The sequence below is a fragment of the Plectrocnemia conspersa genome, unplaced genomic scaffold (assembly GCF_051122295.1).
Source record: "Plectrocnemia conspersa isolate PC_06_02 unplaced genomic scaffold, ASM5112229v1 ptg000012l, whole genome shotgun sequence".
Lineage (NCBI taxonomy): Eukaryota > Metazoa > Arthropoda > Insecta > Trichoptera > Polycentropodidae > Plectrocnemia > Plectrocnemia conspersa.
Window position 1 is genome coordinate 4,857,516 of NW_028277176.1, and position 25,499 is coordinate 4,883,014.

Sequence of the window (25,499 nt, forward strand, 5' to 3'; positions counted from 1 at the left end):
AAAAGTTTAATTAATTAAAAATTAAAATTAGACATTAAAAATAAACACTTTTAATATGTCAGCATTTATGGAAATTCTTAAATCAGATTTTATCATTTTAAAGGTGGAAAAAAAACGCTCTTCAAAGCAAAATATGACTCCACAGCCCTGGTTATCATTGATCTTGTTATGACCAAAATTGAAGCGTCAAGTGGTCAGGTGCACTGTCAGTAGTATTGCGCTACATTTCAAAATGTCAAACTTAACTAAAACACTGAAACTTTTAAGCAGGTATTTTAATCTAAGATTTTTAGATATTATAATCTAAGGTGAAATATTATAGCAATTTATTTTATTTGACGTGTCACGTCTCAGATTTAGCAGTATTAAAGTTCATAATCGCAACTTATCAGCCTCGTTCGTTTTATTGACAAATGGAAAAAGCGATGCGAACATGGCTGAAGCGCAGTCGAATCATTCGCATCACTCGACGATCGACATCGACGAAGTAAACTTACATGCCAACTTAAAAAATCAATGGTGGAAAAAAGATGGTTCGATGAGAGGATTGCATTCGTTGAATAATCTCAGAGTGCCGTTCGTGCGCGATGGTTTATTGGAGACGCGTAACGATTTAATAATAAACGTCGATACTCCGGCACCGTTGAAAGATGCAAAAATATTGGACGTCGGATGCGGAGGCGGAATACTCACAGAGGTACTAATTTGTAATATTTAATAAAACATTATACATAGTATATATTCTTTATTAGTCTTTAGCGAAGCTTGGCGGTGCCGTCACGGGTTTAGATGCTAGTGAAGAATTAATAACATTGGCTAAAGAACACGGATCATCTATTGATCATTTAAATTACGTGCACGATTCTATAGAGGTATTATTATAAATAATATACTAATCACAATAAGTATATTTTAGAATGTAAATATGTTCAAATTCATTTTAGTTGTTTAGTGAAAAACATAGTGAAGAATTTGACGCTGTCGTTTCCTCCGAAGTCGTAGAACATGTCACAAACAAAGATTTATTTATCGAATCTTGCGTTCGAGCATTACGTCCTGGCGGTTCTCTGTTTATTACAACGCTAAATAAAACGAATTTGGCTTGGTTAGGCGGTATAATGATAGCCGAAAACTTATTGAGAATTGTGCCTAATGGAACTCATCAATGGGATAAATTTATCTCTCCTGAGGAGCTCGCTCGTATTTTGGATAAACGTAATATATTTACAATAAATATATAATTACTTGATTACTTATTTATAATGTGTTTTTTTAATAATTTCAGACAATTGCAAGACACGCATGATACATGGAATGTTTTATTCATTTTTACAGAATGAATGGTGTTGGACTTCTAACACGTCTATAAATTATGCAATGCAATTTGTTAAGAAGATTAATTAAATAGGTATAAATCATACTTATTTTTCTTAAATTTATATTTTGGTGATCTGTTAAATTACTAGTATTATTTTTTTTACTATTTTTTGTTAAGTTTCTTTATAATTCTTTGACAAGGTTTTATCAATAAAGTGTTTTTTATGAACGTCAACTTTTCTATAATGAGAATCATAATTGATATTGCGCAACAAGCAGCGTAAATAACAAAAGCCGATGCCATCTGTTCTATCGAGACACTCTCAAGGTTCGTACTCGAGTCGAAATTGCACTTTGGTCTTGGCGGATGCCAATAATTTATTAAATGTTGCATAACGCCAGTTTCTTGAGTTTTTCGTATCCTGTAAAATAATATATGCGTCAGAATTTTTTATTTTAGTAAATGGTTTTGTATCAATAATTACCCAGCTGCAATAAACTGCTGATACGATGAGTTTTTCCGCACTGGAAGATTAGTGGGTTGCGGTGCAAATAACTGGATTTCAGAAAGATCGCATATGCTCTTTTCGTCAAACATCTCTGGAATTAACTTATATGCTAATGCGACGTCGACCTAATAAAATCAATTATAGAGATACAAATCGATAAGATATTAATACACAATTTACTAGAGTACCTGAAATGCATAACCTCCCTGTAAAACCTTTTTCAAGCCTTTTTCTGAAGAAGTGTATACATTTTTTATGCCTTTTGGTAATATTTTCTTTTTAAACAAATCTATAGCAGCAGGGTTAGTAGTTTCCTAAAAATATTTTATAATTTATTTTGAGGACAATTTAAATCAGTTTATAAAGTACTTTGTTTCATAAAACTAATTGTTTATGAAACAAATAATTGTAAGGGTAATTTCATTGTCATACTGAGCGAACAATTCGCAACGTAGTCAAAAATTTTTAAAAGACTGGAAGCGTTAGAGATAGGGTAAGGCTTGTGGATCATCATTGGTGCTGTAAGTAAAAATGCGGCCAAAAACCCGGAATTGTCGATTCGTCGGCGTTCGCACTTTTGAACTTTTCTTATGGTTCCCTTTGGCGCATTTTGCATCTGGACTTGCACCTACACCCGTATAAAATTCAGGTAATACAAGAATTAAAACCCAGAGACCATGGAAAGCGAATAAAGCAGCAGGAAGTTGATGCTGATTTTTTAAAGAGAATATTTTTCTCTGATGAGGCACATTTCTACCTCTGGATATGTTAATAAGCAAAATTGCCGCATATGAAGCGAGGAAAATTCACGGGAAAGTATAACATGGCCAAAAAGTGTGCATTGGTGTATATTGTGCTATGGCGGTGTCATTGGGCCTTACTTTTTTGAAAAGTATAATGGTAGGATTGTAACAGTCAACGGTGAGCGCTATAGACGCATGATAAGTTATCATGCGCCCATAGCGCTCACTCCAAAAATCGATTTTATGTCAAAAATAATCGGTTATCAATGATCAATTATTTTTGGCATAAAATCGAAGATATTGATGTGAAAAACAAGTAGTTTTAACAAAACGGCGCAGCTTGCCACATATCGGGTGCAACGTTTGATGTTTTGCGTGAAAAGTTCCTAGGTCACACTATTTCATTTGGTGACGTCAAATGGACGCCAAGATCATGCGATTTTTTGTGGGATTACATTTAGAGTCGCGTCCACGCCAACAAACCCGAAATGTTGAAGCACCTAAAAACCAACATCCGTTAAGTTAGAGCCGAGATACCGCCAGAAATGTACGAAAAAGTCATCGAAAGGATCGGTTGCTGCAAGATAGATAGTAAGATACTATAAAAACCCTTAAAATAAAAATTTAAGTAAAAAACAAATGGTATTTTTTTTTTATAAAATTAGGCTAATCAAAGCAAAGAAGTGATCACAGTTGCAATTGAAATGCAACAGATGTAAAGACTATATATATTCAGTTGGAATAAGTGACCCATTTCATGTTCTTAAAAAAATTAACAAATGAGAAAACTCGAATGTGTGACTTTCAGAGGGTGACTGATATCAGACCAAAACCACAAATTGACGAATCATTACCAAAAATTGTTTATTTCTTATAAAGATTTAGATAATTTGCAATTATTTGGAATTATATTGGTTTGTGGCGGATCTGACACAGTTGGCCAAATTAGAGCTGCGCTGGCAGCACTGTGGCGAAGCAGGAATTTACTCAATCACGGCAGAACGTGTTTTGCCGTTCGGCACATAATTATGAACATACTAACATGAAATAATTTAACAACAAAATGAAGCATTCATATTATTATCCACAACTCAAATGCGCGTTCACGGTTCTTTTTAATCTACATCCTTATTTGTATATGCACTCGACTACACTATATTTTTCATGGACTTAGCAGGGTATATAATGTAATATTGAATAATGAATTATTATGTTTGTATTTATATCTAAAATACTCACTTCAAAAAAGTCGTAATTATATGGAACATTTTCAATGAGAATTTGAAATGAGCTCGCAGTTAAATCTTCTAGTGTCTTAATCATCTTTGGTGGTTTAAGCAATAAAAATGAGACGAGAGATGCTGAATAAAATTGATATATTGCAAATGAGAATAATAATATTATCAGCAATACTGTTCGACCGCTCATATTTGACGGCGTGTCTTGAAGACCTGTAATGCATGAGATTAAATTGAAGTATTAACAGTTGAAGTTAATTATGTGTATATTTTGATTTATTACCTTGCTGAGACATTCCACCTATGAGAGTGATAAATACAATATGACTCCAAGTGTTTTGGTTTTCTAATAATATTTTTTCGTATTTTTTCATTGGTCGCTTTTCCTTAAATATACATATAAATCTAGTAACAAATGTATATTTGTAATAAGTAAATTGTTAAATTATTAATACTTCACTCTTGAAGATTATTTTAAATAAGACAGAAGCTATAAAAAGAGTAATCAGCGTATATATCCAGATCTGATTACTCAACGGACGCAGCAGGTTACCTCCCAATGAAGCTCTTCTTATGTTTTTGAATAGAATACACGGTCTTAAAACATATGCATTGTTTTGTATACATATTGAATTTATCAATTTGTAGATTAGATACCTAAATTATTACCTAGCTAACCAAAATATTGCCGTTTGACTTGTATAGTCTACCCGTTCATTTTTGAACTGAACTGGCGTAACTGACATTTCTGCAAAACCTTCCACTACCAATCTGATGGATCCTGACCAAGATTCGTTTCTAAGAACACCCCAAGCTTTTGCTCTCACAACTTTTGTTCTAAAATATAAATTACAATATATTATATTTAGCTTCTACATATAAATTTATTTATCTATACGTGAAATTATAGATGTCTCCTAGTAAAAGATGAAAGGCATAACCATATCTGTGCATCACGTCAATTTCTCTATTTTTTGGAGAACTTAAGTGACTCACTAGTGTCCCATTGAGTGGCCTATGAACTGACTATAATAATATTGTTTTAGTTTTAATTAAATATTCAATAAAAATATAAATAAAGATAAAACACACCGCAACTCCTAAATTTAAAACTAAACCATGAAAATTCCTTCTTCGCTTAAATATAGATGTTTTGATATAAATAATCCAATTTCCAAAAGTCCACGGCATTGAATCATAATCAATCTTTGATTTGTTGTGTTTATTGTAAACTGGTTTTTCTAGAAACATGATTTGTTAAATAAAAAAGTAATTAATAATATATCTCTTATGATGAAGCATACAAAACCATTAATGATGTATTCATTTACTATTCGTTTTCCCATCGGATCGTCAGTATGAGCATTCCACATACCGTATAAAGTGATGTTGAATTTTCCTTTATATTTAAAGCCGGGGTTGTATATATCATAAATAATCCAATTTTCTTAAATAATGTATTCATAAGTATCGTTAAAGTGATAAGATTTCAGTCATAATTTGATTTACCGGATTTATTTCGGATTGCCAAAAGAACGTCGTTATCAATTCTGAACTTGGTTTGCTTCAATGACGGTAAGTTCAATATAAAATGCTCCGTGATCATCAACCATTTGTATTTGATAGTGAAATGTTCCTCTGTAGAAGCCTTAATAATAATAAATATATAATTAAATGAATATTACGTACTCTAATTATAATATGGAAATATTAAATTACCACATCTAATACGTTATTTGCATTCGGACAGTCTAAATTTAAAACAATACCCATGTTTAATCTCAATGTGTTGTTAAAATAGCTGCTTATAGTGAATAAAGTTTTAAACCTTGAAGTATTTATATTTTGTATATTTACAATGTGTTTGTGAGAGAGTGATTTGTATAGTTGAAATATATCTAGAAATAAGTAAAAAAGTTATATTATTGCCATAAAACACAATTCAGAATGATTTATTTTGAGTAAACTAAATATAAAGCAATCGAATTAACAACCAGTGACATCATAAAAATAGCCAAACTTCATAAACAAGGATAGATAATATGATTGTTTGAGTTTAATATAGCTGTTCATGGAACATAAATGATTTTGTAAAATATGAAGTTTGTCTTATAGGTATTTATTTGCTTTTCATTTCTGCATATATAGTGAAGAAACTATAAACGTTAGACATTTCTGATATTGATTCTAGACGTCACTTATACAAACTGAAAAAGATAAATCTTTTTTAATTACTTGAATTACAAACATAAATAAAATCAGAAAAAATTGTTTAATTTAAGCACATGCTACAAGTTTAAGGTTTTACTTTATTTTTTCTTCTACATTACTGGTTTTTAATAGAGAAATAGTTTTTTTAATACTATCAAGAAAATAAAAGATTGAGGATTATTTTATAAGATAAAATTTACAAATTGCCTCAATTAATAAAGCACCCATACAAGTTTCTTTACACATGTACTTATTCTCACCTTGTCTTTCGCCACACGTGAAAATTATACCATTATGTATATTTTTTAATTCGTAATAATCAAGTATTATGTTTTGAAAATAAATATCGTTTATTTTAGAATCACATTTTGCAAAAGAAAGTGAGTTCAAGAGTATAATATATGAGTTGAGCTTCATTCTGCTATGAGTTTCTAGAAGATTGAAAGGAAATCCTTTTAAATCACTATTTATATAAAAAGTTAAACATGCATTGCGTGATTATATAAAATCAAAGTGAAATTTTAATCAAAAGATGTCAATAGCTTGTCAATTTAACTTTGACAAGGTAATGACACATATTGAAGCATATTAGGAATTATTTATAATAAATTTCTATATTTTTCATTGATTTATTGAATAATATAATATAAATTTGTATAATTATAATATGGTAGTACTAAATTTATAACACATTTGCTGTCAAAATGAATGTTCTTATTTCCATGGGGTTTAAGGTTATAAGGAATTCATCATCCTTATCTTTTCTCTTCCGTTTTGAGTCATTGGGAGATTCATTATCATTAGTATTAAACATTCCCTCGGAAGTTTGCCATTTGAGTCGATTAGAATTCTCTTTCCATTGATTTGCACCTAACATCGTTTCTCTAACTGTCAATATTTTTATTTCAGAGAATAGATTCCTCAGATTTACGATAGCTGGCTTGGAAAGATCTTGTGGATCGTTCTTGCTCTCCAAGATATGTTCCAATCGCAGTAATATGCTTCCATCTTTCCACGGCTCTAATGTTAATAAATGAACATTGGCCGGTAGTGCTGTATGCAATCCACTGAACTAAAATCATTATTAATATTTAATATATTAATTAAATTTATATATTACATAATAAAGTGTTGAAATTACTTCATTTCTGTTATTTTTCCATTGATCAAACGTTATATTTTCAGCTGGTGTTATAAATATAGATGGCTGTAGTAATTTTTTAAGAGCTAAGTGTCTGCTCATGACTGCTATAGGTAAATCTAAAATAGATATATGAAATATTTGTATTTTTTTATTATAATATATTATATATCTAAAATAATGTTGAAATACCTCTATGTGTAGAACTTCCAATGATAACATAATGCGTCCCTTTGGCTACTAAGCCCAGTCCGTTTTCAGTTTCATTCAACGGCTCTCCAACACCAAATGAATCATCATATAACAATCGTCTATGTACCTAAATTATGTTTGTTAGTAAAATTATTACAATTAATTATATGATTTTATAAATGTAAAATAAGCTCAAAGCTGCATTTACCATAATTTCAATTTCTCCATCTTTCAAAGAGCTACCGCCTTGAGCTCGGTCAGTCATTACATGTAGTTCGTTCTCAGTGTTCTTATCCTTGAGGCATATCATCGAAGTCACTGGATAATAGTTGCCTGAAGTTTTCTCATCAAGCTGAACGTCCCATGTTGGTCTTTTATTGACGATCCTCTTCAACATTTGCCTTCCGTTCGAATCGGTATAAAACTCACCGTCTGTTTTAAAATTGGTTATGAATCGAGATACAACTTCTTTACCTACACCATCACTAAAACATATAAATATTAAATATTAATACTAATCACAATAATAATGAAATACTAAAAAATATTTATGCATACTCAATTGGAATTGGGCCAACAAGCCATTCAAATTCTAAATGCATATTGTCTTTGTAAAGTCTTATAATTTGCGTTGCCCAGTTGGAGAACTTTTGATGTATTTCTTGAACCATAGCACCCTAAAATAATTCATTATTATAAGTATATTTTAATATAGCATTATTAATGATATTGTTGATAATATTCACCTTAAATACTGTATTGACAGGTTTATCAAAAAATTTGGCTTGTTCTGACTTTGGTCTGAATATGTAAGCTCCGGAAGGTCTGTCATATGATAAAAATATAAAATTATTTTATTGCTTCCTAGTCGGTGAATCAAAAAGTAATGGCATTACATATATTATTTAATAAAGAAAATAAAATCTTGCCCTTAATCATATATAAAGTAAGAACGTCTTCTAAAGTTTAATTTACTAAAATAATTATAGCTTAGTTTGCTCTTTCATTTTAAATTTGTCAGGTAAGTAGTTATTAAGTTGAATTAGTACTGATATACAGATTTCTTTATGCTATTTTTTAGATATTTTGGGCTCCGTTGGATACTGCTTACATTTTAAGATAAACTAATGTGGGTGGAAACTATTGCCTTCTTAATAGTATAGGTTAATCCAGTAACCATACAAATAGAAAACGATGAAATAGGAAGTTGTTGTGTATGTATTATATAATGAGCACGCACAATACAATACATGGGGATTAAGCACTTACGCACTTTCACTAGAAAACATAGGTAAAATCTAAATGAAATCAAAATATTTGTTATTGCTTCTAGAGCGCTTGGCAAAGTTAAACAATCAGCTAGTATATAGTTTTAATATAATTTCATTGCTTTCTAGATTACAATAATTAAATTAACAATATAATAAAAAAATATAATGGACAAAACTATTAACTTTTGTTAATAGTTTTTTATATAATAAATATAATAGACTAAAGTGTCTAATTAATATTTTGGACATGTCCACAAAAATTATTTTTATGGCTAAGATGTTTTGAACCAATCCGAACGGAAATTTCCTGCTTGTTTGCATATCGCCGGCGTCTGTAATGTACGGATGCGGGGATAAGCCTATTTGTTCTTAAACATTTAGAAAGGCAAAATAAATGATCAAATATAAATGTAAATGCCTTCTTGCGAGAGTCGAGCCCGTACGTCACAAGAAGACAAAAACTTTACTTCTGATCGATGGAAATATTAAATATAATTGATATGAGCTATTAATAATATTGATGCATTATGTATATTAAATACATAATGTGTAAAGTTAGTCTTAAACAATGTCATTAAAACTAAGCCTGGAATCGTTGTATGTCGTGACGTCACGAAGTTTTGGGCTACCGAGTGGTAGCAATACCATCGATGCAATATATTAGTAGGCGTTGGTTTTAAGCACCACTTTAATCAAGTCGCAGGGTGAGAAGCCAGTCGAAGTCCAGCTGCCTTATGCAGAAATGCGTTAAAGTGGATACCAGGGACAGTCGCAGCGGATGCGAGGGTTTCAGTGGGTAAGAATCTCACACTATTTAAATTGGCTTGTGATGACATTTGATGTTACTAAGTTATTTAGTAATGGTTCAAAAACCTTGTTACGACTTCTAAAAAGAGTTCGTTTATTCGCATAATAACACATGATAAAATTTTAGGTATTACTTAACCATTAGACAAAAAATCTTGTGAGTAGATAGATTAAAATTCTATATTTATGTCATTTAAAATTTAATTTGTTAATAGTGGAAAATACGATTTAACAGATTATATGGATGCAACGCCACTAATAAATACCTATTATAAATAGTGCTGTTAGAAGCCGGCATTCCTTCATAGTACATCAGTTGTTGACAAATAGGTAACGTTGTCAAAATGCCATTTTCATTCACAGTTATACTATCCACAAGTCCATTAGAAGGGTGTAGTGCTAGTTTAATATGCTTAAAATATCAAAGAATAAATTATTATATATTTATATTAAATATTGAAAAAAATAATATAAAAAACATACAGCATTTTCAATTGAATTTTCTTCTTGAATTTCTTTCAATATCAATTTCTTAAATTCTGACATTCCTATATCAAAACCACTCAATCCTTGTGAACGACTGTCAATCACCATCGGTGTAGAGTCACCCATCATATCGTCTTCATCGGAGCTAACTGAATCTTCTTGTGCTTTTTTTGTAATGACTTTAGGGGTAGGTTGTATTAAATGCATTTTGTTTTCTGAATTAGTTTCTTGTACATAGTAAGATCTATATCCCATCGGTAGTAAATTTTCGGCTAAGAAGAGTAACTCTCCTGTAGCGTTCGACTTTCTTGATGGCAATTGTTCCATAACGCTGTTACTTATTGATAAGATTTCATAATCAATATTTTCCCCTGAAGGATCTTTGATGGAATAGGTATTAGCCGTCACAGGCAATCTGACATAGTCGGATATAATATGAGCCAATGGATTGTAGACTGTGATCTACAAATTTAAAAATGTGTCTTGAATAATATAGATTAAACATATAATTTATGATATATTACCACAAATATCTTTGAAGATTCTGTGACTTCACATTCTGTGATGTTTAATTGGCATAAAGTCATCGGCATGTAAATATCTTTTGAAGATTTACTTGATGGTACCCTATTTTTCTGGTTTTTGTTCGACATCAGTATGCTAAAAACAATATTATGATGAATGGAACCTTACATATTTTACATATAAAATAAAAAAAAAACATACTTCAACGATTCTTTAGTTGTGGTTAGACAATCGTCGATTCCAACATCCAACAATCTGGCATAATCTCTAGCGACATGTTGTTGCTCAGTTCCAGTAACAGCATCGTGATGCTGCATTATGCCTGAATAGTATAAGAGTAATATAAAAAAAAATATGCAATATGTTATTAATTTATAAAATTATACCCATAGCAGAGCGAAGCATGTTCAGATCTATTTTGTCTTTTTCGTTCAAGTTGGTCATTGCATACAGTTGTTTACATACCTTAAAGAGTAGGAGTAGTTATTAAATAATATTTTAAGTAGTGAATCATTAAATTTCGTTTATATGGAACTTAATATTTCCTTTACTGTGATGTACACCGAGTGTACATCACAGTTATTATGTAAATATCTTAATAAATATGTCGAATAAAATGATCATATTTTACTTATTGTTTCATAATACACTTATATATTAAAATATTATATTACATTATGTAAGTAATTAACGGAAGTATCATAAATATATATGATGTCAACAAAATCTGGCAGTAATTCATCAATACAGTCAGACGTACGAGTGTTGTTGGTCGGATTTGTTGATTTTTATCTTATATTATTTTTGTAAATAAATATATTATAAGTTTAATTTTTGTACCTGTAATTTCTGAAATTATAGTTTTCAGGATTTTTATTATAATAATTGTTTAGACTTTGACTAAAACTATAATGATTATATCATAATTTAATTCCTATTGATCTGATTTTAAATCAATAATTTTTACACATTTTACATGTACACTGAGTGTACATCACGGATTTTTTACACCATAAGTGATAGTTAAACACGTATAAACGTGCAATAAACATTCGATAAGCCTATCATGAAACTATTAATTTGTCTAAAGTGGTAGACCGTAATATTGCTTCCAATTACTAGCCAAATTACTGATGAAAAGCCGAACAAAGATAATACTTACTTGCAAGAAATTATTTCCCCTCCTTTCAAAGTATTTTATAGTAGGCCTAGAAGTAAAGTATCCAGTCCAGAAAGCGTGATTATCAGAGGCATATGGGAAGAAATCGTCTTGTTTTGTTGGCCATTTTAAATTTGCTTCGTTTAGTGATTTTAAGTAACATGATGGAGTGGAATAAAACAAATTAATTGTAGTGTCACGATTATTAACGTATCTGCAAAAAAACAAATGAAATAATATTTTCTTTGTATAGTGTTGGACAAGGTTGCATCTCCGGTGACGTTTTGAAGGTTACCTTGGACAAACCAATCGATTTAACTATTCTGATCAATACCTGAGGATAAACAGCTAGTTCCATCTCAACAGTTTAGCTTCAGGGAAGAGCATTCAACCATTTATTGAAAAAGCATTTAAAAAGAGTGTGACACAGATGGCTCGTTTTCAAAATTAAAAAAGGTTTCCCTCATATAGTTTATTGTTAAACAAGAACATTTACATAACTAATAAATTTATCAGGTGGAGTACCTCAAGGTATCGTGCTGAATCAGGTACTCGACCTGCTATGTACATCAGATATTCTGCAATACGATGGCTAGGTTTGAGAACAATAAAAGAATCGGCAAAAAAACTGTAAAATTTATGTCATCAAGGCGTTAAACTGTGATGGAGCAAGCACGTGATAAACTAAACGTAAGTAATTAATTACTGACTTAGAAAATTTAAATTTAAATCCTATACTGAATTTCTACCGTGCTTATTGGCTATTAATCATAATGATCAGAATCATTGATAATTATTATTATTATTTTAATAAATCTTCCGTTGTAACTTGACAGGCATAAGCCCAAAGCGTTACACCAGGATAAATATGTACTGAGTAAGTCAATCAGATATATTGAATACCTACGAAAATTATGCATAAAATCTTTTACGTACTTGATTAATTTGTCCAAGTTCTTATACCACATTCTAGCATCTTGGTAATTGAAGTCTTCACCCATTGTCATGATAATGTGGTCCGATTTATAAGTCTTTGACTGATTGTTGGCGTATTCTACGAACTTTGTGACCTAAATTATAGATAAATGTCATTGGTTTGTTTTTCAATTTCATTATCAATCTATGGGTACCATTTTATCGACGTTGTAGTCTGGGCTTCTTGGATCATCGATGATAGGATCGTCGCTGCACAAAACATCAAAACAAAATCCAGGCGGTGGTGCATAATTGTTATATAACACTCCGGTGAAAAGATCAGAACTTTTACCTAAAATTATCAATTATAAAAAATAGATTTGTAGAACTATTTTAAATTGTAGATACTTACATAAATCATCGCTTCCACGCCATATCATCTCAGCTTCTTGTTTTTGAAAGCGATTCTTTTTATCCTGAAAATCGATCCTTCCCAAAAAGAGACCATCGTAACCAGCTTGCGCCCAGATATTTGTCATTTCTCGGGAATGACCAAATGGATCGATCTGCCATCCGACTTTTGGTCTTCCACATTCACCAAAGGTATGATTGAGCATCCTAAATAATTTATGAATATACAATATAAAAGAACAGTGATTTGGTGAACTACTATCACTATTGCAAAATTATTAATTTGTGTATGTGGTTGTGAATCTCATCGAGTCATCTTTTTCTTATTAAGGTATATCAGACATATATTATGTATATAAATGTATGGTATAATTTTCACCTCAGACCCCAAGACATCTGATCAATTATCGATTGATAATGAGTGGTAGCTTCATCGTTCATGGACCAAGCGCCTCCAGCAAATTCCAATCTTCCTTCATTAACCAATCTCTTCACATGATGGCGTCTCTGATCGTCTTGATGCGACCACCAACGATCAAAGAAAGCGCTTTCCACATAAACGAACCTCCTATCGGGATCTTTCATAAGTTCATCGATAACAGAATCGAGGATGTATTGAACTCCAGCTCTTTGAGTCAACGTTCTACCTAATCATACAAATTAATTGAATGATGCTAATATAATATTACAATCATTAATGCATTCTACACTTACTTCCATAATAATACTGATCAACAGTTTTGAGCCATCCAACGTCATCGTGGCTGTGAGGAACGATATGAACGTTCAAAACTCCTTGTTTGGTAGGATGACATGTCTAAATTGTTATGAATAAATAAATTTTAATTAACGTTTTACATCTGCGCTCATAACTATCTCGTTATAAATAAACAGTACGTGAGACAAATATGAAAACTTGTGACCTTTCATCTCGAGTCGTGAACTTGAGATAAGAGGGCATATTGATTAATTCTAAATCTAGGTACATATTTTGTTTATTAATATAAATATTTGTGTGTTTTAAGTTATAAATGAACATCAATATTTGTGTGTTTTATGTTATAAATGAACAAAATATTTACAGCATATCCGCATGTGCTTGTTTTGGGATTATTGTAATTGGGACGACAGCTTGCCGAACAAATAAAGATGAACAAAAAAAGGAGATCGATCTTCATGACTGTAACAATAATAATGTGATATTTAATGATTATTATAAAAATATATTAAAATCAATTATGTAATTAAATTGAATTTTAATTTATCTATAATGCAACTATTGTAGTATAATTTCAGTTATATATAATATATTTATTATCTATGATAAATATAGTTTATTTATTATACATAGAGCAATAAAAATGTATAAATTTATTATAACTGTATTAGTTTTCAGTTGATGCGTATGTTAATTGTCAGACATATTTAGCGCGTAGTTTGTGTTTTATAGTATTTAGTGATTCATTTATTTATTTTAAAAATGACGTGTCTTGGCCTGAGTGTCAGTGGCTTATTTTTTAAATCATAAAATGATTATTATGTAACAATTTTTAGTCAGTCCATGCATAGTTATAGTCATGATAGCCAAGTCTCCAGGTTTAATTCTGGATTTCGTATCTGGGCCAGGATTGACTTGAAGAGGGAAGCGGCTGCTTTCACAGTCTCTTTCGTCTATGATGGTCAGCATTGTTCCACTTAGTTTCAAATGCACTCTCGTGTATCTTATTTATGGAGCTCATGTAGAGTTCTTAATTCAAGTGTAATATAGCAGCATTATATTTGCATTTATACGTTTGGCTTATTTAAGAAAATTTAATGCTCACCCACTTTTCGCTACAACGCCCAATTAGGAAGATTTGGGGGTATAATTGAGTTTCTTAATATCCGTATTTTTTTACGCTACATTTTTGTATTGCACGACCGTTAAAATTTGAACAATCAGCAGATCTGGCATCCTTACGACTTGTTGTTCCACTTGTTGACTTTCTGCTATCAATACAATGTATAAAAAATAACTTTTACAGAAGATCGGGAATATTTCGGGTTATTTCGGGCTTATAGGCCGAATGGGTTTGAATTTGCATCCAGAATAGATATCGGAAAAAGCTGTTAACAGTTTATATTTTTTTAGCTGTATAAATTACCAAAACGAAATAATGTCCAGTTGTAAATATTCTGTAGACTCAACACTGGTCGAGAAGTAATGTCCTCTAAATGATCCGTTAACGTCTTTCGTATTTGTTGTTGTTTGTTCTCGGTCTCGGTCTGGTTGTCTGTCGCCTCGAATCGCGTGATCGTCTGCTTTCGATTCGCGCGATTGTCTTCTTCGACTCATTCACGTCTCGAATCACTTGATCGTTTCTGATTTGACAAAGTGTCAGATTGTTTATATTCTTAATTCGAAACGTCTCCGTCGAATCACAGATGCAGAAATTAGTTCGCCAATTACATCGCTTGCATATTCAAGCAACGACTTATAAGTGAAACCGTGAGGTGAACACGTTCCAAATGTCAATTATACATAGATTACAATAGCGGGTTTTACGCTGGATAATTTTAAGTAACTACAGTTTCATTTTTTATAAATGATTTTTTATAGTGTATAACAATAATTTTTCAAATTTGGTTCAAAGTTAAAAAATAATAATTACCGGCATATTTATTCTAATTAAAAATTAAAGTTACTGAGTATTTCTTATTTATTTTGACCATTAATAAATATACTAACTGACCATTAAACGGTCTATAGAAAAATTATTTTTTATTTTTATTCCTAATGTCACATGTGCGTTTGTTTTAATTATGTATTTATATGTTCATTTCTGGAGAAATATGCTAACTTACATGATATATTTATTAAGTTGGTTATATAATCTATATGGTTAAAAAACAATAAAAATACATAATAACTATATAACTATGTTATATAACATGTTATCTTTTGCGTAGTTAAATTTATATTGACGAGTTGTCAATTTCATTGTTTCATTGTAAAGTTATCTCTTATAATTATTTGAAGTTCTCCAAGTAAGAACTGACACATTTATCATCAGTTAAAATTACTAAGAAAATGTTTATGAAATAACTTGTACTCCTATTATTGTTTCAAATAAAGTTATAATCTAATTCTATCTAATATTTATTTGTATACAAACAAGTGCTGCATGTATGTGTGCAATTATTTTATGATCAGATTATTCGATAATTTTTAATACGATTTTCTCCATCGTATTGTATGAAAAAAATATGCAATATCAGATTGTTGAATCTATAAAAAATAAAAAAAACTATTCGATCCATCTCAAAATTTGGATCAAAGAAACCATTATTTTAGTAAGAGTTTATTCACAGATATTATATGATAAAAAAGGTTTTGCTATACAGCTAAAATTTTGTCATAATATTATTTTTTATTGCTACTTAGAGTATACATAAATAAAATGAAAAAAAGCTTCCAAGTTTTAAATCATACTTTTACCATTTACATTTGTAAAATAATTAGTCCTTATCTTGTAACCATTTATACAAATTATATAATTAAAATTGAATATGAAATTTAAAATTCTGACCTGCGATTCGTACCGAGTACCTTTTGTAGAAATCTACAAAATAGTTACCGCAGCGTCCAGATGAACTAACACACAACGAATGAACCTCGTTGATTGATAAGTGCCTATTTAAAGTTATAGTCTCGGTAAAGGAAATTGCAGTGTTGCCATCACTAAAAGAATAATAATATATTATCTTATGTAAAGTAAGCAGGTAGCAAAAAAAACAAAAAACTTTACTATTTTAAACGCAGTTCCATTTTTAGATTTGTACACAAATATATACGCTTATATAATTTACAATTAATCTTCTATGTGAAAGTAATATAACCTAACTATTTGTTACCATTTAGGGGTGTATTGTACTATTGTCAAAACAATAAGTATTGTCTCAATTAAAACATAATTATTATTAATCAGAATTTTTTTGTACATGCAGCACATTTTATTTTCATATTTTTGAGTAATATATTAAAGTAGTATATCCTCAACATTTATAAACACGATTTTTTTTTATTATTTAAAAGTAACGTGATTTGCACGCACTGACTAGAGAATATCTGTTCTGTGTATACATGTGGTGCGTTTGCTCTTGTGTTTTTGTGGCGTTTGTGTAATATAAGTTGCTCAATCCTCATGCATAAAAAAGGTTGCTAAGGGTTTATAGTTTCTAAAATCATTTTTGTGTCTGTGTGCAACTCGCATTAAATAAAAACGAGGAATAAAAAAAAATTTACATTTACTCGAAATATGAGAAAAAATATTTTATTGATTATTTTAACTTTTTAAATTTTAAGGAAGACAACATACATAAATTATCACACTATTTTATAGTAATTTTTTAAGCGCTTATGTATTAGTAACATACTCGAGTGATTAATAATAATTTATTAAACATATTTTAATTATATAAAATCTGCATGTATTACAAAAGTTCTTATTTCCATAGGAGCAAGTGTGATTTCGTATTTATTTGCGAATTTATTAGTTTCTTCGACATTGATAGGTTCAACTTCTTCTTCTTCATTCGACTTCCATTCGAATCTTTTTGCCTCGTCTTTCCATTGGTTTGCAGCCAAGAGAGTTTCTCTGACTGAATTTATCTTCATTCCAGTAAACAATTGATTCAGATCGACTGTTGCAGTGGACCCATTATAATCATTCGTTTGGAAAAAATTTTCTAGGCGGAGTAAAATAGACCTATCTTTCCATGGTTCCAAAGTCAAAATATGTACGTTTGCAGGCATTGAATTAACTCCACTAAACTATAAAAATAAATCATATAATAATGTAAATATAATATTTATGAATATTATAAAATAATTCTTACTTCGTTTCTGTTTTTAATCCATTGATCATAAGGCAAATTGTCAGCGGAAGACAAAAATATAGCTGGTTGTAAGAGGTTTTTTAACGCTAAAATTCTGCTAATACCTGCTCCTATTATACATGTATAAGTTAAAATAACACGAATGTTTAAACTAGTTTTATAGTATTGGATTACGTATTCTACCTGTTTTTTCTGCATCTCCAAACACAATGAAGTGTGTTCCTTTGGCAACCAGTCCAATTCCACTTATCGACTCGTTCAATGGTTCACCGACTCCAAAAGCATCATCGTACAATAGCCTTCTATGAACCTGAGATATGTACAAATAAATTATGTATAAATGTATTTATCAGTATTTTTTATTGCTCAGAACATACCATTATTTCGGCTTGACCATCATTGATAGAACCACCACCTTGTGCCCTGTCGTTTAATACAAACATCTCTCTATCTGATTTATCATCTTTGATCGATATCATTGACGTTATTGGATAATAATTTCCTGAAAAAAAATGACATTTAAAAATAAATTTAAGTTGAATAACATTAAATTTTGATAAGAATTGACTAGCACCTGCAACTGGTTCAACAATTTCCAAATTCCATGTGGGTCTTTTATTTCTTGTTCTCTTCAACATTTGTCTGCCATTAGAGTCAGTATAAAAAACTCCATTGTTTTCAAAATCAGTTGTATAGCGCATAATAACTTCTTTTCCAATTTTATCACTGAAAGAATATATAATAAACATTAAATTTTGTGAGTAATTAAGACATCTTAGTTAGAATATACGCCTTTCTCAATTCTTAGAATCATTAAAAAATATATAGAAATTCATACCCTGATGTTCAAATATATAAAAATTATGTCTGTAGTATTGGTATATTTAAAAATTTCATTAAAAGTTAATGTACATGTAGCTGGTTGTTGCCAGTAAAGAATATACTGTAAATATCTTAGATTAACAAGCAATTCATATCATTACTTAAGGATTAGACATGAAAAAAATATTGGCAAGATTGGTGATGCATTTATTTAAAGTTAAATACTGTATGCAGATTTTTCATCAATATACCACTGATTTTATTCATAAAATTATAGTCATTGATAAAATGTACCTAAAATAAATCATTAGTCATAAAATAAGAAATAATGGTATAAAGATTCTTCTTCACCATAGGTTAATTTTATCTGCGGGTACAATTATTATTTTCTTGTATATAAATATCTCATTTTCTAAAGGGTAGAAAAATAAAAGGCAAATACTATTATATTAAAATATAACACGATAAAAATAATATTTAGGGGAAGTCATATAAACATTATTAAAAACTTACTCTACAGGTATAGGTCCAACTAGCCATTCAAATTCAATGTGTTGATCATTTTTGTACAATCGAATTACTTGAGTGGCCCAATTTGAAAAGCTCTGATGGATTTCTTGCACTTTTTGCCCCTAAAATAAATTATGAAAAAATTATAAAATTCCCAATATTATGATAAAAGTATAATAACTATCAATAAATACTTTGAATAAAGTATTGATTGGTTTATCTGTAAACTTGACAGGCTCTGAACCATTTGGACGGAATATGTAAGCACCAGAAGCTCTAAAATTATTTTAAATGCATATTAAAATATGTGTTTATTTGCTTATTATTATTTATAATAACCTATCATCGAAATTCGCATTAAATCCCTTCATTCCTTTATAGTACATCATTTCTTGAGAAAATGGTATTTGTGTTTGGGTGCCATTTTTGGCAATTGTGACACTGTCGATTAATCCAGTTGTTGAATCCAAATGTACAGTTAAAAACTGTAATTTAAATTACCATAAATAAAAATCATATAATTAGTAAATATTAAATGAAATCTTACTCCATTAGTGATTGATAGATCATCAACGTTTGCTTCTGATTTTATTTCAACATCATCTGAAATATCTTAAAGTATATGTATAAAAAAATATATTTTTGAATTTATTGATATTGAAATGATATAGTAATGTAAACAAACCGTCATCTTTTTGAACAGAGATTGTCAATCTATGGTTGTTATTCGATGTTCTATCCAACGATCTGATAACCTGTTATATATAAACGTTGATTATTTGATATAACTATTACGTTTATTTTTCTATTTATATTATTTACCTTATGTACAGGACGATTCTCTCCTTTGATATTATTATCTATTTCGGTTACATAATATGATTTATAACCTAAAGCTGGTAAGCTTAAAGCTTGGAACAATAATTCAGCAGTAGCATCTATGTTATTATCATATGATTGTCTTTTCAAAGAATCTACATCGACTGGAACTATTTCAGATTTTAAAACCATTCCTAAAGTAATAAAAAATAAATAATAATGTTTATTTAATAAATTTAATTTATATATTTTAAAATATATACCAGATCCATCTTTGATGATATATTCTCGACCTGTGACTGGTAATTTTATGTAATGATTTAATTCATGACCTAACGGGTTATATATGGTAATCTATAAATTACATAAATTTTACTTTAAGCATGTATTATAATAAAACATATATCTAAGATAAACTTACAATGAATTTTTTAGACGATTCTGTAATTCCACATACAGTTTCGTTTAATTTACACATGCTCATCGTTAATTCTTGTTCATTTTTGTTATTGTTCATAAGTTTGCTGTAAAATATCGTATTATTAAAACTCTTCTTAATTAATTAATTTCTTTTTAACACGTAAATGAAGTACTTGAGAGCAATGTAAGTGACGTTTAGGCAATCGACAATGCCTTCTTCTAAAATTCTAGCGTAATCATCGGCCACGTGTTGTTTTTCAGTACCAGTAATCGCATCATGATGTTGGAAAATACCTATTATTAACATGATTCATTATCGATATTAGTAATTAAATAAATTAAAACACTAACCCATTGCGGATCTAAGCATGTCCAAATCGACTTTGTTTCTATTGTCTAAATTGGTCATGGCGTATAATTGTTTACAGACCTATAATAAAATCATTCAATAACATTATCGATTATTTATATTGATATATTCTCAGCTATCGCATGTTTACTTGTAATAAATTATTTCCCCTCCTTTCAAAATATTTACTAGTGGGCCTTGAAGTGAAGTAGCCAGTCCAGTAGGCGTGAGGGTCCGAAGCATAGGGGAAGAAATCATCAACCTTTGACGACCAAGTTTTCTTCGAGTCATGTAAAGACTTTGTGTAACAACCGGGAGTCGAGTAAATGAGTTTCATTCTAGGTTCACGCTCATTCACGTATCTGTAAAAAAATTAATTTTAGATTTTAAAACGTTGAAATAATAGTTGTTTATTAAGTACAATGACTCACTTAATCAATTTGTCTAAATTTTTGTACCAAACTTGAGCGTCTTGGTATGTGAAATCTCCGCCCATTGTTACTATTAAATTGTTGGTTTTGTATGCTTCACTTTGTTTATCAATATAATCGACGAATTTTTTCACCTGTGAAAATATTGATGAGAGATGTACAAAATATATTAGGAATATTTACCTAAATTAAAAAAAATATACGCACTAATCTATCAACATTGTATTCAGGGCTTTTTATGTCATCGATGAAAGGCTCATCTGAGCATACTATATCGAAGCAAAAACCTGGTGGCGGTTGATATTGGTTGAACATAACTCCCGTTAAAATATCAGACTGTTTTCCTATCAAAAAACAATTAAAACTTATTTTTATATAGGAATTATATGAATGTAAAATATGCAGAATGATTCTTAACCTAGATCGTCACTCCCTCTCCAAAGCATCTCCAAATCTTTGTCTTTAGCCCTTCGGTTTTTATCTTGATAATCAACTCTACCAAAAAATAAGCCATCAAATCCAGATAGAGCCCACATGTTTGCCAATTCTCTGGAATGTCCAAAAGGATCGATTTGCCATCCGGCAATGGGACGACCGCATCTTCCAAAAGTATCATTCAAGACCCTATAATAAACATTAAATCATTATGATTTTATTCTTGAGGGCTTCAACCACCTGCACATTTTGTTCATAATTATGAAGTCATTTGAACAAATATTTTGAACAAATGATAACATGTCTAAAAAGTAATGACACACACAGTTTTTTTCACAACAAAAAAAGAAAGATCTCGAAACCGAAAATATGCATTCTTTATTGAAATTATTTCACGGGCCACTAAATATTACTTCCGTTCCGTCCCGTACATCATTTATAAGTAGCATTGAAACTCTACTCTTTGTTTGGAAAGGACGCGCGCTAGACAACAGATTCTACCCTGCGCATAATACTATTTTTCTTCTACTCTAAGGATACCGATCGCTGGTGTGACTATAAAAACCGCTTCTATAAAATTATAATATTTAAAGACGTGAACACATTTCGTAGGTGTGTACAAAAAGCGATGCAGTTGACACGCAAACATCCTTATCTGCGATTCGACAGAGCTGTCACAAATCAGAATTAAAAAAGAACTAAAGTACTATACAAACGGGGATAAACGTAGAAGACAAGCGATAAGAGACGCTACAGAGTCACAACAACAGAGACCACATCAAAAATAAATCCAAGCTGACAATAATACAACTCGCCAGCGAAGACTCTCCGACTTCCAACATCTGCCATTTTAAATCCACTATTTTATAGCGGCATCTAAGTTGTAATTTATATATGTTTATAAAATAAACTATTTGATTACCTAAGTCCCCAAGTTAGTTGATCGAGTACACTGTGATAATGCGCAGCAGCTTCGTCGTTCATTGACCAAGCACCTCCAGCAAATTCCAATCTGCCTTCAGATACCAATCGTTTTACCAGATGACGCCTGTGATCTGTTTGTTCTGACCACCAACGACTGAAGAAAGATGTTTCTACGTAGACGAATCTAATAATTAAAAATGATTATGTATGTACTTGATAGCATAAAAGTTAGGAACAGCCGTTAAAATAATTAAACATAATGCTATTAAAAATTCTTTTGAGCGGATGCTGCAAAATATTATTTAAAACAAATACTAATATATCTATTTAAAGTAAATATAATATATTGCATAAACAAATAGGCAAATATGCAATAAAAGAAAAACGTTAGACTAATTCATTATAACAGAGTCAACATAATCAACAAGTGCATACTAAGTAAGTGGTGAGACATCAGACTGAAATCAGTACTAATAATATTAATTTTAAATTGATATTAAAGCTAACAATCAATATATTGCAGTATGCAGATATTATTCCTCACCTTATATCTGTTGATATAGAAATGAATAGCATAATTGTATTGTAAAGATATAAAATAAATTAATATACCTTCTGACAGGATCCTTTAGAAGTTCATCAATCACAGAATCAATGATGTATTGCACGCCTGCCTTTTGAATATTGCTTCTGCCTAAAAGTATTTATATTTCATTAAATTGTATTTAAATTATATTTAATATAATTATTATAATCACTCACTTCCAAAATAATACTGATCGACAGTTTTCAACCAACCAACATCATCATGGGTATGTGGAACAATATGAACATTTAAAACATCTTCACTCGTAGGATGGCAAGACTGTTAATAATAAATAGTAACAATTACAGAATAAGGCTTTTGTACAAAATGGCTTTTATGAACCAGTTTGTGATTTGAACAACCAGTTTTACCTCTGATAATAATGTATATTTTTAGGTTATCAAGAAGTTGTTGAAATGTATAACAGTTATAATTATATACTTACATCATATCCGCAGGTTGGATTTTCAGGATCGCCATCAAATCTATAACCAAAGTCTTCAGGTCTAGCGGCGACCAGATATATAATCGTACTCAGAATCAGAAGTAGAACATTCATTTTGAAGTGAATCTAATGAAATGATAAATTGTGTTATAGTAAAATATTTAAAAAATTGTGTACACGAACTTTATGTTCTATTTAGATAGTAAAACTGTGATTCGCGTTAGTATCTAAAATACATAAAAATTGCAATAAAAAAATACTTTTGTTATTAGTTTTATAAAATGAGTAAATCTATGTCAGATTGATTTTACAGATATGTTAGATCAGATAATTATTAGTCTGAATAGTTTCGGAAAAGTTAGTGAATCAATTACGGTGATAAAGGTTAAGGAAAATATAAAGAAATTAGATCAATAAATATGTTATTATTAATAGAGGTGATGAAGACCAGTTCAATTAGGATTCAGAGAGAAGCATTCAGTCTTACGATTAATTTTATTTAATTGTAAAAGAGCATTAGTAATAATACATATATACTTAAATGCATATGGATTAAAAAATAAAATACATAATAATAAATAAATGGCTTCAAGACTATTTATTTTGTAGAAAACAAAAAAGGACTTAACTTAAATCCCTATGGAGTTCCATAGCGATTTTAGTTCAGTTTATTATTGTTTGTGTTGTGTATACATAAATGGTATTGTAGATGAAGTAAAAAAATAATCTATTTGCGGATATATTTTCACAGCAAATCATAAAGTCAAACCAAAGTTTTTGTTACCGTGGTAATGCGATAACGATCAATGAAAAGTATTGTAAAGGTAAAAAAATGTATAATTTATTATATTTTACCGCAAACATAATTTTCTTAATAATTAAAATATGTGTATAAATTGCATAAATAATCAACATATTTTCACTGTTAAATTACAGTTATCAACAGAGTATGATATTCGCTATGACTTTATGAGTATTGAAATTATCTTTCACTAGATTAATTAATAAGATATTTAAGCATCTATGTGTAAATAATTTTACACACACAATATAAAATAAAATGAAAATTTGACAAATAAAGTTTTTATTATTAATTTAATACATGTTTAATATTGAACTAGAAATTCAATCAAACGAAAAAGTTTACTCAGAACTTTTACTAGATTAAAAAAAGGTATGCTTACTTACAAGTCCTTTCAAATGTAACGGTTCTCAACACAAATGTTTTAAATTGTGTGTCGCGACATTTGTTAACTAAATTAAAAGATTGACCTACAATTACTCTACACGACTGACGTACGTAAGGAACACTGATTAGTTTATATACTTTTATATGTTGATAAGTAAGAACTCGATGTTACGAGTCTTGATATGTCTATATAACGAGCACTACACTTTTATTTATATTTTATAGTAATATAATTATATAATAATTGCAAATATACGTTATTGTCACAAAAAATAGTATAAATACCGATTATTATCTTTTCACAACGAACGTGACAAATTTGTGATATTTTTTTGACATGAGTTGACATTGATTGTTTAACAGTATTATATTTTTATGATTTATTTTAAATATGATAACAATCTAAGTATTTCTTTTAACTAATATATATACTATATATCGATTGAATGAATCGTCTGATAAATTTCTTGATTAGTTATGTAAAAACATATTTAGGTCTGTATATATTTATTTGTTTTTTAATTATATTTTTTTATAAATATTGAACATGTAAAATAAATGTTTTAATTTCAGTTGCTTCTAATAAAATTTCAAAATGATTTATTCTTAGATTTTCTGAATTTAAATCATCTTCATATTGTTTTCTCATATGTCGCTTATTAAACCTATTAATACCATCTACACTGTATTTTCGATTGAAACTGTCAACCATTTCATCAGCTAAAGACCAGCGAAGTCTAGAACTTTGATCCTTCCAATGATTAAC

The 25,499-nt window shown here is 29.7% G+C and overlaps 4 protein-coding genes across 6 annotated transcripts; 1 reads left to right on the plus strand and 3 right to left on the minus strand.

The window, feature by feature from the left end:
- Window positions 1-140: 140 nt before the first annotated feature.
- LOC148228025 (ubiquinone biosynthesis O-methyltransferase, mitochondrial-like) lies at window positions 141-1,552 on the plus strand. Its single transcript, XM_088200922.1, has 5 exons — window positions 141-270; window positions 355-697; window positions 753-872; window positions 945-1,215; window positions 1,286-1,552. The coding sequence occupies exons 1-5, from the start codon at window positions 233-235 to the stop codon at window positions 1,402-1,404; spliced, it is 891 nt and encodes a 296-aa protein (XP_088057048.1). The 5' UTR covers window positions 141-232; the 3' UTR covers window positions 1,405-1,552.
- LOC148228026 (ionotropic receptor 84a-like) lies at window positions 1,472-5,467 on the minus strand. Its single transcript, XM_088200931.1, has 11 exons — window positions 5,317-5,467; window positions 5,117-5,254; window positions 4,900-5,048; window positions 4,706-4,833; window positions 4,477-4,644; window positions 4,263-4,404; window positions 4,091-4,193; window positions 3,809-4,020; window positions 2,015-2,140; window positions 1,803-1,951; window positions 1,472-1,739 (listed from the first exon to the last, which is right to left on the minus strand). The coding sequence occupies exons 1-11, from the start codon at window positions 5,411-5,413 to the stop codon at window positions 1,481-1,483; spliced, it is 1,671 nt and encodes a 556-aa protein (XP_088057057.1). The 5' UTR covers window positions 5,414-5,467; the 3' UTR covers window positions 1,472-1,480.
- A 1,168-nt stretch (window positions 5,468-6,635) lies between these two features.
- Window positions 6,636-16,642, minus strand: LOC148228027 (lysosomal alpha-mannosidase-like). The gene is made up of 19 exons (XM_088200845.1): window positions 16,495-16,642; window positions 14,008-14,105; window positions 13,640-13,742; window positions 13,305-13,572; window positions 12,927-13,132; window positions 12,730-12,866; window positions 12,536-12,669; window positions 11,603-11,813; window positions 10,827-10,905; window positions 10,642-10,762; window positions 10,440-10,575; window positions 9,913-10,377; window positions 9,696-9,841; window positions 8,098-8,176; window positions 7,910-8,028; window positions 7,560-7,836; window positions 7,352-7,478; window positions 7,160-7,278; window positions 6,636-7,090 (listed from the first exon to the last, which is right to left on the minus strand). Exons 2-19 carry the CDS (start codon window positions 14,101-14,103, stop codon window positions 6,701-6,703), a joined length of 3,213 nt encoding a protein of 1,070 aa, XP_088056971.1. The 5' UTR covers window positions 14,104-14,105; window positions 16,495-16,642; the 3' UTR covers window positions 6,636-6,700.
- Window positions 16,643-17,211: 569 nt separating this feature from the next.
- Window positions 17,212-24,886, minus strand: LOC148228028 (lysosomal alpha-mannosidase-like). 3 transcript variants are annotated; one of them, XM_088199725.1, is made up of 24 exons: window positions 24,733-24,886; window positions 23,545-23,670; window positions 23,276-23,378; window positions 23,126-23,207; window positions 22,512-22,697; window positions 21,573-21,778; window positions 21,362-21,498; window positions 21,155-21,288; window positions 20,875-21,085; window positions 20,726-20,804; window positions 20,548-20,668; window positions 20,376-20,478; window positions 20,218-20,308; window positions 19,958-20,148; window positions 19,821-19,890; window positions 19,683-19,738; window positions 19,475-19,620; window positions 19,330-19,411; window positions 19,139-19,257; window positions 18,378-18,529; window positions 18,181-18,305; window positions 17,987-18,113; window positions 17,804-17,913; window positions 17,212-17,738 (listed from the first exon to the last, which is right to left on the minus strand). In XM_088199725.1, the coding sequence occupies exons 2-24, from the start codon at window positions 23,656-23,658 to the stop codon at window positions 17,379-17,381; spliced, it is 3,105 nt and encodes a 1,034-aa protein (XP_088055851.1). In that variant the 5' UTR covers window positions 23,659-23,670; window positions 24,733-24,886; the 3' UTR covers window positions 17,212-17,378. The 3 variants fall into 3 exon arrangements, with proteins under 3 accessions (XP_088055851.1, XP_088055849.1, XP_088055850.1); XM_088199723.1 differs by having other exon boundaries at window positions 19,683-19,747; XM_088199724.1 differs by having other exon boundaries at window positions 19,683-19,747; window positions 24,729-24,880.
- Window positions 24,887-25,499: the final 613 nt, after the last annotated feature.

Coding starts and splice junctions, on each gene's coding strand:
- LOC148228025 (XM_088200922.1), top strand. CDS start 233: ATGTCAAACTTAACTAAAACACTGAAACTTTTAAGCAG. Junction 271..354: donor ACACTGAAACTTTTAAGCAG/GTATTTTAATCT, acceptor GTCACGTCTCAG/ATTTAGCAGTATTAAAGTTC. Junction 873..944: donor ACGTGCACGATTCTATAGAG/GTATTATTATAA, acceptor AATTCATTTTAG/TTGTTTAGTGAAAAACATAG.
- LOC148228026 (XM_088200931.1), bottom strand. CDS start 5,413: ATGATCACGGAGCATTTTATATTGAACTTACCGTCATTGAAGCAAACC. Junction 5,049..5,116: donor AAATGAATACATCATTAATG/GTTTTGTATGCT, acceptor TCATGTTTCTAG/AAAAACCAGTTTACAATAAA. Junction 1,740..1,802: donor CAGCAGTTTATTGCAGCTGG/GTAATTATTGAT, acceptor ATTATTTTACAG/GATACGAAAAACTCAAGAAA.
- LOC148228027 (XM_088200845.1), bottom strand. CDS start 14,103: ATGAAGATCGATCTCCTTTTTTTGTTCATCTTTATTTGTTCGGCAAGC. Junction 10,906..11,602: donor GGGGAAATAATTTCTTGCAA/GTAAGTATTATC, acceptor CTACTCTTTAAG/GTATGTAAACAACTGTATGC. Junction 7,837..7,909: donor GTTGGCCCAATTCCAATTGA/GTATGCATAAAT, acceptor TATATGTTTTAG/TGATGGTGTAGGTAAAGAAG.
- LOC148228028 (XM_088199723.1), bottom strand. CDS start 23,658: ATGAATGTTCTACTTCTGATTCTGAGTACGATTATATATCTGGTCGCC. Junction 19,891..19,957: donor AGAATCGTCCTGTACATAAG/GTAAATAATATA, acceptor TATATATAACAG/GTTATCAGATCGTTGGATAG. Junction 17,914..17,986: donor TGGAGATGCAGAAAAAACAG/GTAGAATACGTA, acceptor CATGTATAATAG/GAGCAGGTATTAGCAGAATT.